The sequence below is a fragment of the Etheostoma spectabile genome, chromosome 9 (assembly GCF_008692095.1).
Source record: "Etheostoma spectabile isolate EspeVRDwgs_2016 chromosome 9, UIUC_Espe_1.0, whole genome shotgun sequence".
NCBI classification, from domain to species: Eukaryota; Metazoa; Chordata; class Actinopteri; order Perciformes; family Percidae; genus Etheostoma; species Etheostoma spectabile.
In genome coordinates, this window is record NC_045741.1 from 5,407,047 (window position 1) to 5,423,926 (window position 16,880).

At 40.5% G+C, this 16,880-nt stretch overlaps 1 protein-coding gene across 2 annotated transcripts in view; it reads right to left on the minus strand.

The window, feature by feature from the left end:
- The window catches only part of LOC116696189 (nesprin-2), a gene marked incomplete at its 5' end in the record, with an annotated part of 139,700 nt that overhangs the window by 96,151 nt on the left and 26,669 nt on the right, over positions 1 to 16,880 (minus strand). For both annotated transcript variants that reach the window (XM_032526998.1, XM_032526997.1), the window contains 15 exon segments: positions 1,153 to 1,311; positions 3,064 to 3,219; positions 4,325 to 4,450; positions 5,126 to 5,320; positions 6,375 to 6,606; positions 8,063 to 8,157; positions 8,253 to 8,400; positions 10,197 to 10,351; positions 11,161 to 11,268; positions 11,714 to 11,896; positions 13,373 to 13,577; positions 13,778 to 13,911; positions 14,328 to 14,498; positions 14,841 to 14,966; positions 16,034 to 16,189. In XM_032526998.1, the coding sequence (XP_032382889.1) occupies positions 1,153 to 1,311; positions 3,064 to 3,219; positions 4,325 to 4,450; positions 5,126 to 5,320; positions 6,375 to 6,606; positions 8,063 to 8,157; positions 8,253 to 8,400; positions 10,197 to 10,351; positions 11,161 to 11,268; positions 11,714 to 11,896; positions 13,373 to 13,577; positions 13,778 to 13,911; positions 14,328 to 14,498; positions 14,841 to 14,966; positions 16,034 to 16,189 (2,349 nt within the window).

The window sequence follows — 16,880 nt, forward strand, 5'->3', positions numbered from 1 at the left end:
TGGAGTGCAATGGAAATTTCTAAGTGACTTTTGACCGGTAGTGTATATATACCATATAAAACAAAAAAGAATAATAATTATTATTATTTCTGATTTTGGAAGTTTGCCAAAAAGTAACAACTTCTGCCAAGACTGTGTCAGGACAAGACACTTAATGTAAAGCTCCAGTGCCTTAGAAAGGTTTTAAACGCCCTGCCAGGGCATAAGTTCAACTCATGTTGGAAGTGCCCAGGTCAAAACTGAAACACTGGGGTGAACGCGCTTTTCCGGTTTCTGGACCTAAGCTTTGGAATAAGCTGCCCAGTGAGATGCGTATCCTTACTGACCTGGGTCTTTTTAAATCAAGACTTAAGATGCATCTTTTTAAAGTGGCGTTTGGTACCTAGTAATGTGATGGCACATTTGTATTGATTGTATTGTTTTTATTTTTTATCTTTTCTTACTTTTCTCATTCATTATTGCAATTTTTGTTGGTGGTGTATTGTTGTTTTAAATCTGTGGTTTTATTTGTTGTGAAGCGCTTTGGTTCACTTATTGGTTGTTGTAAAGTGCTATATAAATACAATACATTTACATTTACATTTACATTTAAGTTGTAGTCTCTAAACACCAATTGCCTTTACTCCCCGCCCCGCCCCTCCTACTCACCCCCAAACAGACCCTTACAAATGAAAGGGGTTGTGAGTTTGCCACAAAAACAAACCCGCGTGGCCCTGCTGGGGGCTCCCATAGCTGTTGTCCCTTTAACAATTAGGAGGGAATTAACAACTTTCCAGAGGCCCAGACAGTCCCTCCACCACCCAGCCCGACAAGTCCACTCACTCACACACTCACTCACACACACACACACACACACACACACACACACACACACACACACACACAGCAGCTCAGAGTGCAGAGGTAATGCAGAAAAACAAACCTAGTTATTAGCGCCGCCCAAGACTATTGCGATCGGTTTAAAGACATGTCAATAAATTTAGAGGACGTTTTTCTGTTGCTGTGTGAACTAGCCAGACCCTCCTCCACAGCGCTGTGGAGGAAGGTTTGGCAACACGAGACAGAAATCCATTCCCCACGCAGTTGTAACTAGTGGTTAGGTATCTACTTGTTTATCAGGACAGAAGTGTTTTCTTTGATGCGGCCTCCTACCTTCTTGAGTTTCTCCACCATCTCCTCGATGTTGAGGTCTGAGTTGTGCGCAACCTTGTTCTCCATCTGCGTCAGCCACTCGCACAGCTCCTTGTTCTTCTCATTGAAGATGATCCACGCGTTCAGACGATCTGCGATCTCCTGTTTACGCAGAGACACCTGACACAAAGAAATGTAATAAACTTTATTAATCATTATGTCCACATTATTGATGATCATTTATCAAAACAGTCATTGTGTTAGTATTTTGTAAAAGCACCTACAGTCAGCCCTACAATATCGCCGCAATATCGCCATTAATGTATTTGGTCACAAATATTGTGATTTGAGTTTCTCTATATTGCCCACCCCTAATTGAAAATGACAATATCTTGAGTAAAGGTTTACACCCCCTTTGTAGATCGACACACAGCCACACAGGGCTACAGGTGCAAATACACAAACAAAGACTCAGTGAAACACAAACACAGACAGTAAAATGTGAAAGTCAGTATGATCACCACCACTACTTCCCCTCCCCCCAAACTCATTTCAATACAAAAGCTCTTCTTCCTGAAGCCTCTCAGCTCATTACAACATTTCTTCCCTGTCACCATCTGTTCCCCCATCCCCGCTATGCCCCTCACTTCCCCCAACCCAGACCTGTTGGTCACTTCAGTCATCAGAAGATTACTAACTTAACTCCTCAGGGCTTAGGATTTTAATAATGATGACCGGTAACAAAAAAAAACAATGAACTCCGTGGTTAAAATGCCGTCTGTGCATAAACACTTCAGATTTGAGAACTTTCACATGACAACTCTTTAATTTAATAAAGAAAATTACATTTCTGCATAAAGTCTTTTCCCCTCCTTCAGCCTTTTCGTCCTGGAGAAGTTTGAGGAGCTAAATGGTCTCACCTGACACACACACACACACACACACATAGAGTGTGACTGAGCTGAGTTGTGTTATGTTAGCTCTTCTTGGATGGGCTAGCTTGGATTTTAAAAATAGTCCCATAGACCCATAGAAAACAGATAAAATTGTAAAAAAAAAAGGGGCCCGAGGTAAAAGGTTATGCACTTTATATAAACTCTCTCTGTAGGAAGCCATAGTTTGCAAAAGTGACACTTTTCTTGATGATTTCACTTCATTTGAGGTGAGCCAATTTACACACATCCCTTAAAATACAAGCTTTTCCAAGTCAATACCAACCCATCCTGTGCAACCAAAAATTGTTCAAAGTCCAAGGATTTTATTCGAAACTTGAATGGCAATTCCAAAGTTTTCCAGAGATACCAAATATGCCACGGTGAATCTGGAATAATGTGTATGAATTGATGCACAACCAGCACAACTGGACTTTTTCAATTTGATTGAATGGAGCAGACATTGAAAAAAAGTCTTGGGTAGAATGGTTCAGTCATTGTAAATATCATACAGCATCAATGATGAGCTGCAAAAAGAATATACATGATTCTCTCAGATATTGTGTAACAAGATGATTTTTACAGCCTTAAAGATGTTAAAGGGCACCACATGTTACAGCATTAAAAATAGGTTTAAAAGTAAGAAAAAGGTGGTTGACAGTGTCATGCGCTCTTACTGTGCACTTTATATGAAACTCTGCACCAGAGATATCTTGAAGTGACATTTAAGTTCAAGCCAGATAAAACAAAACTTGAATATTAGTTATATCCATAGTTTTAAAAAACATTTTCAGCAAAGATGTTAATGATCTTCCTCTGTCATGTTTTTGCCATACTAAAAACATTGCTTACACAAAACTACAAAGTAAAGTACTTTCACACAGGAAATAGAGTCAAATAAAAAGCAGATAAAGAGCAGAAGCAGCTTATTTTAACAGGTAAATGTTTGATCCAGACCTAAGTCCGGTCTAGTTTAGTGTATGACAGCCAGGAGACTAACCTTGAGGCAGAGTTCCTCCCACTGACAGTGCAGGAGTTCCGCCTGCTCCTGCAGTAGCAGGACATCATCAGCAATGATGTACTGGGACAGATCTGTCTTCATGGTGCTCAGCTTCGTCAGGCTCTCAGCCCAGTCATCCAAGGAGTCCTCGTTCTCCTGCATACCATAACACACCAACCGCCACAACAAACCGTCAACAACTGCCCCGTCCACACACAGCTCGCTGTCTCACAGTTAATCCCCTAATGTCTCTCTCTGCCAGGCCCCTTTCTCTCTCGGTCTCTGTGTCTCTTTCTCCCCGCCCAGAGAGAGGATTAAGGGCCACAGGCTGCTGGCCGGGCCAGGGGGGAGGGGTGAGTGTGGAGGGGGAGGGGATTAAGTCTGTGATAGGTCAGAGGATGAGTTGAGTCAAACCTGTTTTAAACTTGGCTTTATGTGCTCACTTGGGACTTTAAGTGATTGTTTCCACTCTAACTCAAACGGCCTGAAGGCACCAAGTCTGTTTGTACTTTTTCCACTGACTACATCTCTGAACCTTTAGTTTATATAGTTTGAAAAGGGGTGTTAAGGGCTGCCAATTGCTATGAAAAGTTACATTAATGTGAGCCTGTAATATATGTGTCCATAGATTAGACTCTCATCTTTTTGTCTTGACACTGTGGTCAGTTTAGAAAGAAGGATCTACCATGAAAATAATCCTAGTACAATACACACCAAAGTATAAACCTGAATCCAGCAGTACTTCCACATTTCGTGAAACGTGTTTATTCAGGGAGTCTGGGTTGAAATGGGTTTCAAATGATTCCATTATTTGAAAATGTTCTTAACCATGTTTGAGATTTCTTCAAACAGTGGAATAATCTCTCCACCAATGCAGCCATTGGAACTTCTCCTAAATTCAAAACTTGTCTGGCAAAAAATATTGCAGAAATGAAAACAAAAACTGCTGCTATTTGAGGTTTCTCTGAATTAGCGAAGCCAAAAACAGATGGTACAGAGAGAGTCTGAGTCAAAATATATATACAAAAATGTATTATCAATGACATATTCTGTGCCAAGTTACTCAGCCGGAAAGTCAGCCTTTGTCTCCACCCACTGAGGTTTACCCAGCCAATGAGATTACTGCTGCCAGCAGAGTGGCTCTGTCTCTCCACTGTATGTTCTGTAGAAATAAAACTCTGCCAGTCGACATAACAATCCAACATTTACTTCAACATTATGGGACATTGGAATTTGGGTGACCAGCTGTTTGCAGATGTACCTTGTTGTATTTCTCGGCACTCTGCAGCTCATCGTCAATCTCTGGCATCCTCTGGTTCAGTCTTGTCTTCAGTTCCTTCATTTGGAGCATGCTGCCTGCAAGCCCAGCCTCACAGCGCTCCCAGTTCTGAGACACAATTTAAAAAAAACATTGATCATCCATATCAACGCACTGGGTTCTTAAACAGCTGATTGAGTAAGAGCATGAGCAGAAAGCTCTTTGGACTAAAAGTGGATTGCTCACAATCAATTGACTTTGGTGGTTTTTTGTTTTATTATTTGAAACATTTTATTAAAAACAGAATCAAGTTTTGAAAATAGACATTTTGTACAGTTTAGATTTTAAACAGGAAAAAGCAAAAAACAAAGTGACGGAGCACAAAAATATACACAAAAGGCGAAGAAATAAAAATACAAAATATAAACCAAAAAACACACAACACACCCATCCCATCCCGCCCCACCTTGTTGGAATCAAATGCATACGTACAAAATGTAACATAACTAAGCCAGGTAAAATTTGCAAGTTAAAAAAAAATGATAGAAAAAGCTGACATTCTGTATATGAAAAACCTTGCCAGTGTTGACTCTCATTGTGTACCGAATTTACTTAAGTTTGAAAAAAAACATTACATCTTTAAGCCTACTTTGGTGTTTTAAAGGGTTAGTTTGGAGTCACCAAAGTCACACATTTCAGAGAATTGGCCGACTGAGATTAAAATAGGAAAATACACCAACAAGACAGCAACACTTTATCTTCTGCTAAATCACAGTAACAACTTGACACAGAGCGACAGATTACCTTGACGATCACCTCGGCGAGTTCCATCCTCCGGCCAAGCAAGCCGTGGATGTTGTCCCACTCCTCCTGCAGGGATCCCAGATCCGTCTGCAGCCGAGTCTGGGTCTCCTCGTCCCCCATGGAGAAGAGCTGCCGGCCAACTTCCAGAGTGTGGATAAAACTGCACTGATACCTTTGGAACAACAGCTCTGTGTGCTGAAGAGCAAGATAGGGGATTAGAGAAGGTTAAAATTATTATTTTTGTTTTAAAAGATAAGGGAGGAGACAGAGAGAAACCAAGAGAGAAAGTTAGCCAATGAGCTGTTCTGTGGTCTTTACAGTGAAGGGCTTACTGGTTCCTTTTAGCAAGAAGCAGTTTATCTTATCTTATCTTTATCTTCACTCACAATCAATTTAAATCCAATCTCTTCTTTTCACGGTAGTCAAAGCATCAGAATGGAAACGCTGTTCTTTATCTGTTTTTTTAATGTTTTTAAATGTAATCAGCATCAGTTGTTTCCTCTTCCTAAATCTCAAAATCAGCCCTCAGACAGCTGTTTTTTCTGCCTTTCTATAGACCAATAATTAACTCTGCAGGAGTCTTTTACAATCCTGTAAATGGATTGTTAAAAATGAAACTGTTTCATCGCTTCTGGAAAGCCTGCCAAGTATACAGAGTATTTTTAATAAAATTAGGGCCAGTGGTAAAAGGTGGCCTTTAGTCAAGCACTGTATCTGCGGTAAGTAGTTTTTTTCTGGTAGTTTACTTTAGTAAAAAACGGAAGTCTTGTCATTCCACTTAGGACATATCACAATAGCCTTGATGCGGTTTCTTCTTTTGGGGTTTTCATACATAAAAACATTATTCTGTTCTTGATGGCTAGTCACTTTATCACAACAACTACCAGTAAGCCCTAAATTTAGTTTTTGAGGTCAAGTGTTGCTAAACTTGCACTCCCCCATAGCTGAAGAATAAAATCTAGCAAAAGAAAGAACTACAGCACCATGGAAAAAAAGAGCATCAGAGGTACAGTTGCATGGAAGTAGGAAATTTAAGACCTGTTTAAAACAATTTAAATCCTAGCACACAATACTTCAGCAAATATAAGACTTTTTAAGGCCTACAATTTTGATTTTTAAATGTTAGACTCTTTAATTCCCTGCAGAAACCCTGCCACTAACTTCCTCACAAAATGTAGAAAATTCCCATAGTTTCGTGTCTATAATAACGGATTCCTTGATACTCCATCCCTGCGGCTGTCCTTCTCACCTGGAGTTCCTGTAGGGAGCGTGTCAGCTGCTGCAGGCTGGAGGGTGCCTGTCCGGCTGGAGGGAGGAGGGTCTTTGTCTCCGACAGGAACCTCTGCAACTTCCTCAGGCTGCGTCCGTACAGGTGCCAGTGTTTCACCAGCCCTTCCACAAGGGAGCGCCGCTGGTCCACCCGCTGCACCGCCCCCTGCCAGTGCTTCCTGAGCTGGGCCAGCTTTAAGAGGAAGTCACTCCTGGGCACATTAACACAGTAAGGAAGCATTGCATAGGTTTATAGGTTTTTTGGCACCAATCCAGTATTGTTTTGTTCATAGGACTTGTCTGACCTCTCGCAAGTTGTTTCTAATGAATAATAATAATATAATAATAATGAAATATAATAATAATGAAAGTTATTGGTGATGTCTCATGCACTTTATGTCTGCTGAAGACCCTTGGCACACTTCTTTTTTTGAAAGATGGCTTTTTTGGCATTTTAGGCATTTATTTGTTGGGACAGCTTAGACATGAAATGGGAGAGAGAGGGAGAATGACATGCAGCAAAGGGCCTGCAAGTCGGAATTCAACCCGCAGCCACTGCAGCAAGGACTGAGCCTTTGTACGCAACTGGAAAGTGACTTTAAGTAAAATAAAGAGGGTGAGGCAAACACACCTTCCTTTTATCATTTTTTAGGGGGCATCTTAGGTCTTTATTAGGGAGGAGAGAGAGGGAGGGACATGCAACATTGCAGCAAAGGGCCATGGGTTAGAATTGAACCAATGGCCGCTGTAGCGAGGACTAAGCCACTGCAAATGGTGCAGGGTGCAAACTCAACCAGGTGACCTACCCCGGTGCCCCTGGGAATGTTTTGTTATATCTTCTGGGAGTGCGCCCCCTGCTGCACAGTTTTGGCAGAGTGTTGCCTCTGACCTGACTTCATTCATATTGGGGACAGCAGCAAAGAAAATGGTTGGAGTGTGCGGGAAGCCCCCCACACGCTTTTTATTTCTCAACATTGTTTATATGGAACTTTTAACAGGCCGCAATAATGGAGCTTAAGACGAGAATGTAAACATGTGGTTTCTAGCCGCTAAGTCGTTGGCTGTTTGGGGCGCAGAGGCTCAGTCCTTGCCACATCGGCCGCAGGTTCCACTTTGACCAGGAGCCCTTTGCTGCATATCATTCCCCCTCTCTCTCTGCTTTCATGTCAAATTAAGCTAAACTGCCCAAAAATAATCTTAAAAAAAAAACATCTGTGACTGCAGTGATCAGCTTACAGGGTCCTGGGGAGAGGTGTTATTTTTATTATTATGGAGGGTTATATGTTTCTTTTTTTCTAAATTGTGTTACCTATAACCTAGTCTATATAACGTTCCATAAAAAAATTAAAATTTTGTCGGATGTCTTTCCGCTTTTTCTTGTTGGAATTTTAAACTCGGCGGCTTTATGAGGACTATGGTTAACTGCTCCTCAGATCTCAGATCTAAATCCAGAAAGCTTGCTAGACTATCTGTCCAATCCGAGTTTTCTGCTGCACAACTAAAACAACGTTTGAACGTACACATGTTCCACCAAGACAAGTTCCTTCCCAAGGCTATTTTCCTGAGGTTCCGTGGCTCTGTCTGGCAATAAGCACCACCCATGACAATTGTGATTTGCATCTTTCTTCTCTTATCCCAGAAAGTCACTTTCCAAGTGGAACTTCTTACCTGTCCTCCACCTCTCCTTTCTGCAGCAGATGAAGTGCTTCAGTGACCACTGAATGAAGGATCTGGTGACCGATGGACAGCTCTGCCTGAAACCGCTGAAAACACAAGGAGGATCAGCTGATTACATCTCCGTGTGTCTGTGGTGTTTGTGTGAAGTCTTGTGAGTGAGTGTGTCAGTCTTGTGTAATACCTTGTGTGTGCCGAGCTGCTGTCTGAGGCCGATGTAGGAGCCGGCCACATCCACAGCCAGGCTGTCCTCCATCCTCTGCAGGAAGGACATCCAGCTCTCACACTTCTGCTCAAAGCTCTGCCGCCTCAATGCCTCCATCTGCAGCTCACTGCACACCCAACGACAAAGACAACACTTCATCTGAAAGCTGCACTATGTACTGTACATAGTAGTACATTATATTTCATGTACATTAACAGTATTTTAAACAACAAATTTCGAATTAAATGTGGTGTCCCTTTCTTTTCTAGTTATTTCGTTGAGTTTCTTTGGTATATTAAGATGTATTCATTTTGCTATTTGTAATCGCTATTTTTTACACTGTTGTCTTGCCTTTCTTGCTTGGTACATGACAGCCTAGTTAAATGGCTTTTGTGGTAAGAAAAAAATGTCTTTAAATGTTTCATTTTCTTCAAATCCAACCTTGAGTGTTGTGAATTGTTAGACTTGGGAGTATTGCATTTGGTTACAAAAAGAGAGTTTCTAGAGCAAGTAATCATGACACCATTGTCACTGATCAATATCATTCTTTTAAGCTACGCAGGTAGAGTACAATCATCCTAAAATTGAGCCAGAAATGAGCCAGTAAAAACCTGCTCATTTCCATTTTAATAAGGTCAAGTGCAATATTAACACTTTCATGCAGCAGTTTAGGCAGTTCAAATTATGATGTATAATTGTATGAAGTTTAACTGCACTTTCTGCCAATTTTTGTTAATTTATACTTTATTAGAGATCGTAGCCAGTCCCCAGTGGACTTCTTTAGCAAGTTTTTTCTTTAAAGGTGCTCTAAGCGATGTCACATATTTTTTAGGCTACACATTAATTTTTCAAATACAGCAAACATCTCCTCACTATCTGCTAGCTGCCTGTCCCCAGAACACACTGTAAAAAAACATTCTTCACTATCTGCTAGTGCCTGTCCCCTAACCAGACTGTTAAAAAAATCTCCTCTTATCTGCTAGCTGCCTGTCCCCAGAACACACGTAAAAACATTCCTCACATCTGCTAGCTGCCTATCCCCAGAACACACTGTAAAACATCTCCTCACTATCTGCTAGCTGCCTGTCCCCAGAACACACTGTAAAAACATCTCCTCACTAGCTCTAGCTGCCTGTCCCCAGAACACACTGTAAAAAATCTCCTCACTATCTGCTAGCTGCCTGTCCCCAGAACACACTGTAAAAACATCTCTTCACTATCTGCTAGCTGCCTGTCCCCAGAACACACTGTAAAAAACATCTCTTCACTATATGTAGCTGCCTGTCCCTAAACACACTTTAAAAAAACATCTCCTCACTATTGCTAGCTGCCTGTCCCAGAACACACTGTAAAAAACATCTCCTCATTATCTGAGCTAGTGCCTGTCCCCTAAACAGACTGTAAAAAACATCTCCTCATTATCTGCTGGCTGCCTGTCCCCAGAACACACTGTAAAAAACATCTCACTATCTGCTAGCTGCCTGTCCCCTGAACACACTGTAAAAAACATCTCCTCCCTATCTGCTAGCTGCCTGTCCCCTGAACACACTGTAAAAAACATCTCCTCACTACCTGCCTGCACCACAAAACATACACAGTTTTCCAGCCAATATTCAACAAGAAGGATTTGGGGGTGGCGGTTGGGGGTTAGTTAGCAGAACGGAGGGGCAAGCTAGCCTCCATTTTGTTTGATAATACTTGTGACATCACCCAACATCGCTTAGAGCACCTATAAGCTTGTTGATTTGGTTCTGCTCTAGCTTTTCCACCATTTTAGACACAGACATGGAAATAATTTGTATCAAAATGATGTGAACCCCCCCACCACCAAATATACACACTAACTCTTCAACAACCTTAGGAAAAACACTTGTATACATTGAGCAGCTATATTCATTCTATGTTCCACAGTTTGGACCTGACCTGCAGGACTCTTCGGCTCTGGCGGAGGCATTGGCCCAGCTGTGGTTCAGGCGTTGCAGGCGGCGTGCTGCAGCGTCGCCCAGCGTCAGGTTGCAGCTCTGCTCATTCAGCACATCAAGGTTAGGAGTCAGGGCGCTCAGCTCTAGGAGGCCAGACTGGAAACATATGTGGTGGCATCAGATCACAAGAGACTGGACAACCGCATGCATGTCATCACAGCTATGCATGAGTAACACTACATGCTACACATGGTCTGTGTTCTTCTGTCACCATTTAGTCTATTTTAACTTCTTGACTCATTTTTCTGGCGAGATCCCCTTCCATATACCAAAATTTAACATTCATTCTGTATGTCCTTTGATTGTAACCTGGTTACAGGTTTCTACCACAGACTTGCATTTGCATTTCTTCAAAGTTTTTTGTGTTTTATGACTAAAACTAAAATAAATAATCTCAATTTAACATATCTTTAAGTATGTCGGTGAGTACTAATTATCTTTTTTTTCTTAAAACAAATTTGTCATCATTTCAACCTGTAAACTTCTTAAGAAATTTTAGATTGAAATCGCAGTCTTTACACCAATATGAACATATGAAAAGCTGTTTAAGTACAATTACATGAAAACTGAGCAAACTCCATCTGCTGAGGATCTTGTGATACCATTCAGTACAGCTACAATACGGACTTTGTGGCAAGATTGTTTGGACAATTCTTTACCAGAAATGACACAAAACAGAATTAAACACTGGAATAATCAAAAATGATTATTGTTTCCAAAATCTAAATATCTAAAAACAAGTTGGTTTGAAAAATAATCTCATTATTAAATATATAAACTCATTTTATCTGCTTGTTTTCAATTTAACAATTCCAGACATCTTTATTTCAAAGTTTTGGTGGATTACACCAGAGTGGAAGCAGCAGCACTACAGTTATTCATAATCTCCATTCATGCCGTCTCACTTGGTCTGCTGTCCGATCCATATGGTGCAGACGCACCTGCCAAAACTCCAGGTTTCCCTCCAGGGACTCCAGGTCGCTTTCAAACTCCTGCATGTGCTGGAGCTCCTCCTACACGCAGACATAACACAGGACACACGCCCATCCGTGTCTTAAATTCATAGGCGTAGATGTCGAGAGGGAATCAAAGGATACATTCCCTTCAATATTTGTAAGAGGTAGATTTGTCCCCCTCAAAATATATGAAAAGACAACCCACTCCCGAAAAAGGTGAAATAACAATTTAGGGGGCTCAAAACATTTACAGAAAACAAGAACTGTTGTCTACCTTGTGCTACATTGGGGGGTTAAAGAATAGAAAATACAAAAATAAATGTATGTTTTCTTGTGATTTCATGTCTTTTATGTAGATTTAACAAGGTTTCATTCTCTAACAGATTTGTTGTTGAGGTGTTTGTGATTCTAAAAAAAAAGCATTCTGACACACGTGTGATGTTTTGAATATGCAAAATGTTTTGAACAATACAGAACAATACGTTCAATCATTAAGTCTTACCTGCAGCTGACCCAGCTTTCCTGTCACCGTCTGGCTAAACTGCTGAACATCACGGGACAGCAGCCGGATCTCTGATTGGACCAGACTGGCAGCTGAAGGTTCCAGGTGGCCAATAACGTCCTTGGAGGCCTCCAGCACAGCCTCCAGGTCCGACTGCAGAGTGCCCATTCTCTCCAGGACAGTCTGGAGCACAGGTGGACAGGGACAAACAGGGATACCGATTTAAGTGAAGAAAAATGAGGACTGGAGAGCTTCTATAGCATGCAGAGTTAGTCAAGGGACTGGCGAGGTTGTTGGATGGCTGGATGTATTTATTTATGTAATGTGAATGAATGAGTAAAGTATGAGCATAAAAACTGCTTGTCAAGATATATTGTAGCTGATTCCTCTCGTCCTGGTAACAAACACATTGAACCCCTCCCCTCTGGCAGGAGGCTGCAGTCCAAAATAGTTTCTTCCAGTCAGCCTCACCAACAAGGCCCGGTACCCCCACCCCGGACCCACTGACTTCATCCTGGACTTTACATCTGCTCATATTATATATATACTATTTTGTATTCATATATACTGTGTAAATATAAGCATTATAATAAATGCAGTTATATCTGACAATTTATTAACATTATTATTTTCTTTTTTCTGATAAGTTTTTGGGCATTTTAGACCTTTATTTGAACAGGACAGCGTAGACATGAAAGGGGGAGTGACATGCAGCAAAGGTCGCAGGTTGGAGTCAAACCCGCAGCCACTGTGTGAGAATATTCCAATGTCTATACATGGGCGCCAGCTCTACCAGGTGAGCTATCCAAGCACCCTATTTCTGAGAATTTATTTAAAAAAAAATTATATTATGCTTGAGTTAATAAAACCCCAGTTAACAAAGCTGGTTATAAAATTATTTTAATATTTAAATAAATAACCATGAGAGTCAGGTACAGCCGGACTCACCTATTCAAGTGTTTGTTCTGCTTCTTTAATGGCTGTTTGATTAAATACTCTAAAACACATTTACAGAGTATTTTAATTGTTATTTTTGTGAGCTCTTACCATTTTGGTGCTGGTGAGTTCCCTTGGGGGGTGGCTTAAAAACCTTTTTGGAGGGCACCAAAAGTTTTATCTACACAGGAAAAACCCTGTGTGTTAAATTATTCCACTTAAGTGTACTTGATGTGGCAACTTGATGTAAAACCTTTTGTGATTCTGATTCCATTTGTTTCTGTATGTATTGTTCATTCTTATCAATGTGCAATATGTACTAGTATGTTTGTTTATGTATGCATCAAATACCAAGACAAATTCCACGTAAGTGTAACTTTCTGAGGCACTGTTCTCTGATTCACAAATGGAATTCAATCCCTTCACATGTTTTGGTGGTTAAATGCTTTCATATTAAATATGCACAGTGCAAATGTACAAGTGTTATTTGAAAAAACAAACAAAAACAAATGTGTGACAAAGTGACAGAAGCAAGTTATGGGGGATTTCTGTATGTGGCTATTTTCATGTACTAGTTTTACACATTTAAAGGGCAGTGTTTAGCTGTATTGATGGCGAGATGAAGCCTCATTTGTTTAAAGAAATGCCAATAACCCAGACCGTTTTCTTTTTCACTTCCTTTTTTTGTTGTTATTTTTCAGTCTTGCTTGTGTATGTCCTCACCTGAACATTGTGTATCTTGACAGCGAGTTGCTCCAGGGTGGTATGGTCTGAGGGCGCTCCGCTCAGCGCTGACCTGATGTCATCCTGCAGCGTCTGCAGCCGCTGGGAGAGAGACACAGCCAGCCGGTTGTAGAGCTCCCAAACCTGCAGGACGCCCTGACTCCTCTGGAGCTGCTGGTCCACTGCTCCACACACCACACTCCAACTGTAGGACAGGAGGAAACTTCAGTCATTGATTGAGGAGTGTCAATGTGTGTGTGTGTGTGTGTGCGTTTGTGTGTGTTTGTGTATGTGTGTGTGCGTGTCTGTGTGTGTACGTGTGTGTGTGTGGGTTTTTGTGCATGTGCACATGGGTGCATGTGTGTGGTGTATATGTGCATGTGTGTATCTACATGCATGTCTCACCTGTCTCTCTGTCTGTCCAGCTGCTGCGTGAGGAGGGGGACAGTAGCAGGACTAATGATGACTCTGAGGGACGAGGCAGTATGACTCAGTTGGTCCCACTCTGCCACTGAGCCTTCTATGTCCGCCTGAAGAAGCTGCTTCCAACGCAACAAACACCGGTCAGGGATCACTAGTGCGATCTCCAAACAATGAATTATCCTCTTTCTGCACATTGGAGGCAGAAACTTCACAGCCTTTTTGCATGCAGCCAAATATGAAATGATATCAAACATTTAGTGTTAATTAGGGGTGGGAAACTACGAGCCCCTGAGGTGACATGAGAGAAAAAAGAATTTAAAAAAACATGTACTGGGGACAAACACCTTTCCAAGATCTTGACTTTGTTTTGTGAGATCTGGAGTTTTATTTGCGAGATCTTGACTTTGACATGGAGGAAAAAAAACAATTAAAATTAAAATACATGCACTGGAACCCAGCCCTAGTGTTAAAATATTTAAATTCCTGTCCAACTCTGATATGCATGTATGTATTTGAGGTGCACCCGGCCTACCTGCAGCATTTCATGGCGCTCTCTGTGTGCCTGCAGGAAGAGTTGAGGACCACTGTAATAATCAAGAGTCTGAGATGTTCTCACTGTTTTCAGCATCATCTCATGCAGTTGCTTCTCCAAACTATCCCACAGCTGTCGGGCCTGAATCAGCCTCTGTTTTACTGAGTTGTTCTGGTAAAGAACATACAGGATGTTAAAATAATAGAGGATCTAGACAAAGACCAAAAAACAAGGACTCCAGTTAAAAGACCTCACACATTTTTTTCTAGTTTAAATCAAAAACCAAAACCAAACAGTTTTATAAAGCATAAGTATGGATACATTCTGCATATTTTTTTATTTTTTATTGATGCAAAATAGTTTTTGTATGTTCCAGTTAGGGATGTTGCTGGTGGTAATGGGACAAGATAACAACTAGAAGTATTGGTCACAATCAAAAACTAAACCAACGCGTCACTTTCCTTTTCCGCCCATAAAACATTTTACCTCTATATTTTCCCCAGCGTCATTTACCTGTTGTTTGAGAGCAGCGCAGGCCTGGATGCATTTATCTGTCTGAGAGATGAAACCACAGTGGCCGCCACTGTTTCTCAACTCCTGAAGAGCTGCAGACTTCTGCCTGATCTTCTCCTCAAGACCCTGACACACACATAAAACAAGAAGTTTAACTTTTTGTAACAGTGGGGTACATTTTATTGATGATACTTACACACTTTGGTAAGAAAAATGTTCAAGTAAGGACTCTGACTTGTAACAGATTATTTTTAAATATTGTGGTATTAGTAATTCTACTTAAGAATCTAAACACTTCTTCCACCACTGCACGTCTCTCCCCAGCACAAAGCTTTTTAGGAGCCCTTCAGAAAGTTCATGTACCTTTCCCATTTTCTAGTATAAACTAGTGAAACTAAACAACATGAATTTCTTATTCAAGTGCTTTGAACAAACAATGCCATTCTTTAATTCAACTGTAAGGTACGTAGATTGTTTTTATTTTCTCTATAATAATAAAATAATAATAATAAAAATAAATTCTTTCTATTTTCTTGCCTATTGCACATTTTACTTATCTATTTGTATAGCTTTACTTTGTATATTCATTTACATTTTAAAAAATCGTATGAATAATCTATGATGTATTAAAGTGGATAAATAGGAGACTTTATTGATCCGGTTGGGAAATTCACACGCTAGCCGCCAAGTCAAACTTCTGGTGTTATTTTGGTGAAAGTAACTCAAAAGCAATGCAAAAGTAAAAAGTAAATGCATTAAAATTCAGAGACAGTAATATTGTATTATAACTTGTTACTCTTAAATGACCGTAACAAGTAATCTATAATGTATTACATTTTGGAAGTAACTTGCCCAACACTGGTGTCTGTTTATGTATGTGTTTGTGTGTGTCTGTTTTTGCATGTGTTGTTTTGTCTCCCTCCCTCCCAGCTTTCCTCTGTGTGTTTTTTAGCTCTGGGATGCTTTCCATGTCTCAGTATTGTTTGTAATAGTTTGTATCTGTTAATTTCTGAATATAAAAAATTAAATAAAACAAAAGTAAAAAAATGTGATCACAAAAAAAAGAAATGCCAATAAACCAGAGCACGTTTTTCTCCCATCCCAGAATTATGTGAGGACTAGCCAGACCTTACTCTATAGCGCTGTGGAAGAAGGTCTGGCAATGTGAGACTAGTACAGATGTGACCTCTGACCTGGCTGGTGTTGATGCTGCTTCGCAGCTCCGTTTGGCTGCTGGGTGTCTGAGCTGAGTCCATCCAGAGGTTGTGATGTGTAATCCAGCTGTGGATCTGCTGCAGCCGGGCCTCCCGCTCCGCTCTGCTCCTCAGCTCCTGCTCCACCTCCTGCATCTAAACACCACAAACTACGTCAGACATTTGTCTTCTGAGGATTGAGGAAGGACTTGAGTATGTTAAAAAAGATCTTGATATTTTGGCCACAAATTAATTAAATATACTTCCAACTTTTTAAAAATGTACTGTATACTACAGTATGTTAATAAATACAAAAATAAAAATGGTGAATATGTACAACCATAGGCATAGATTTTAGGGGGGGAGATTCAGGAGATATATCCCCACCCCAATATTTAGAAGAGGTAGATTTGTTCTCATAGATGTAAAACGTATACAGTATGCCTATGTTAGTCCTCCTCAGAAAAATATGAAAGACCACCCACTACCCGAAAAAAGTAAAAATAACCATTCAGACGGTTCAAAACATGTACAGAAGATTTATTTAGCTTATAGCTTTAACCAGGTCTCATTCTTTAACAGATTTGTTGTTGTGTACTGCTGTACTGTACATGATTCCTAAAAAACTATCCCAAAACACTTGATGTATTGAATATGCAGAAAGTTTTGAACTTTACAAGATAATAATAATTTAATTTACATAAATAAAGAAACTTGCACCTTAAATTGTTGCATAGAAATTCACCAGAATCCAGCAAATTAAGTGTTTCAAAATTTTATCAGGGAGGACCCCAAGTTATATATACTATTACAGTGCCTTGCAAAAGTATTTGGCCCCCTTGAACTT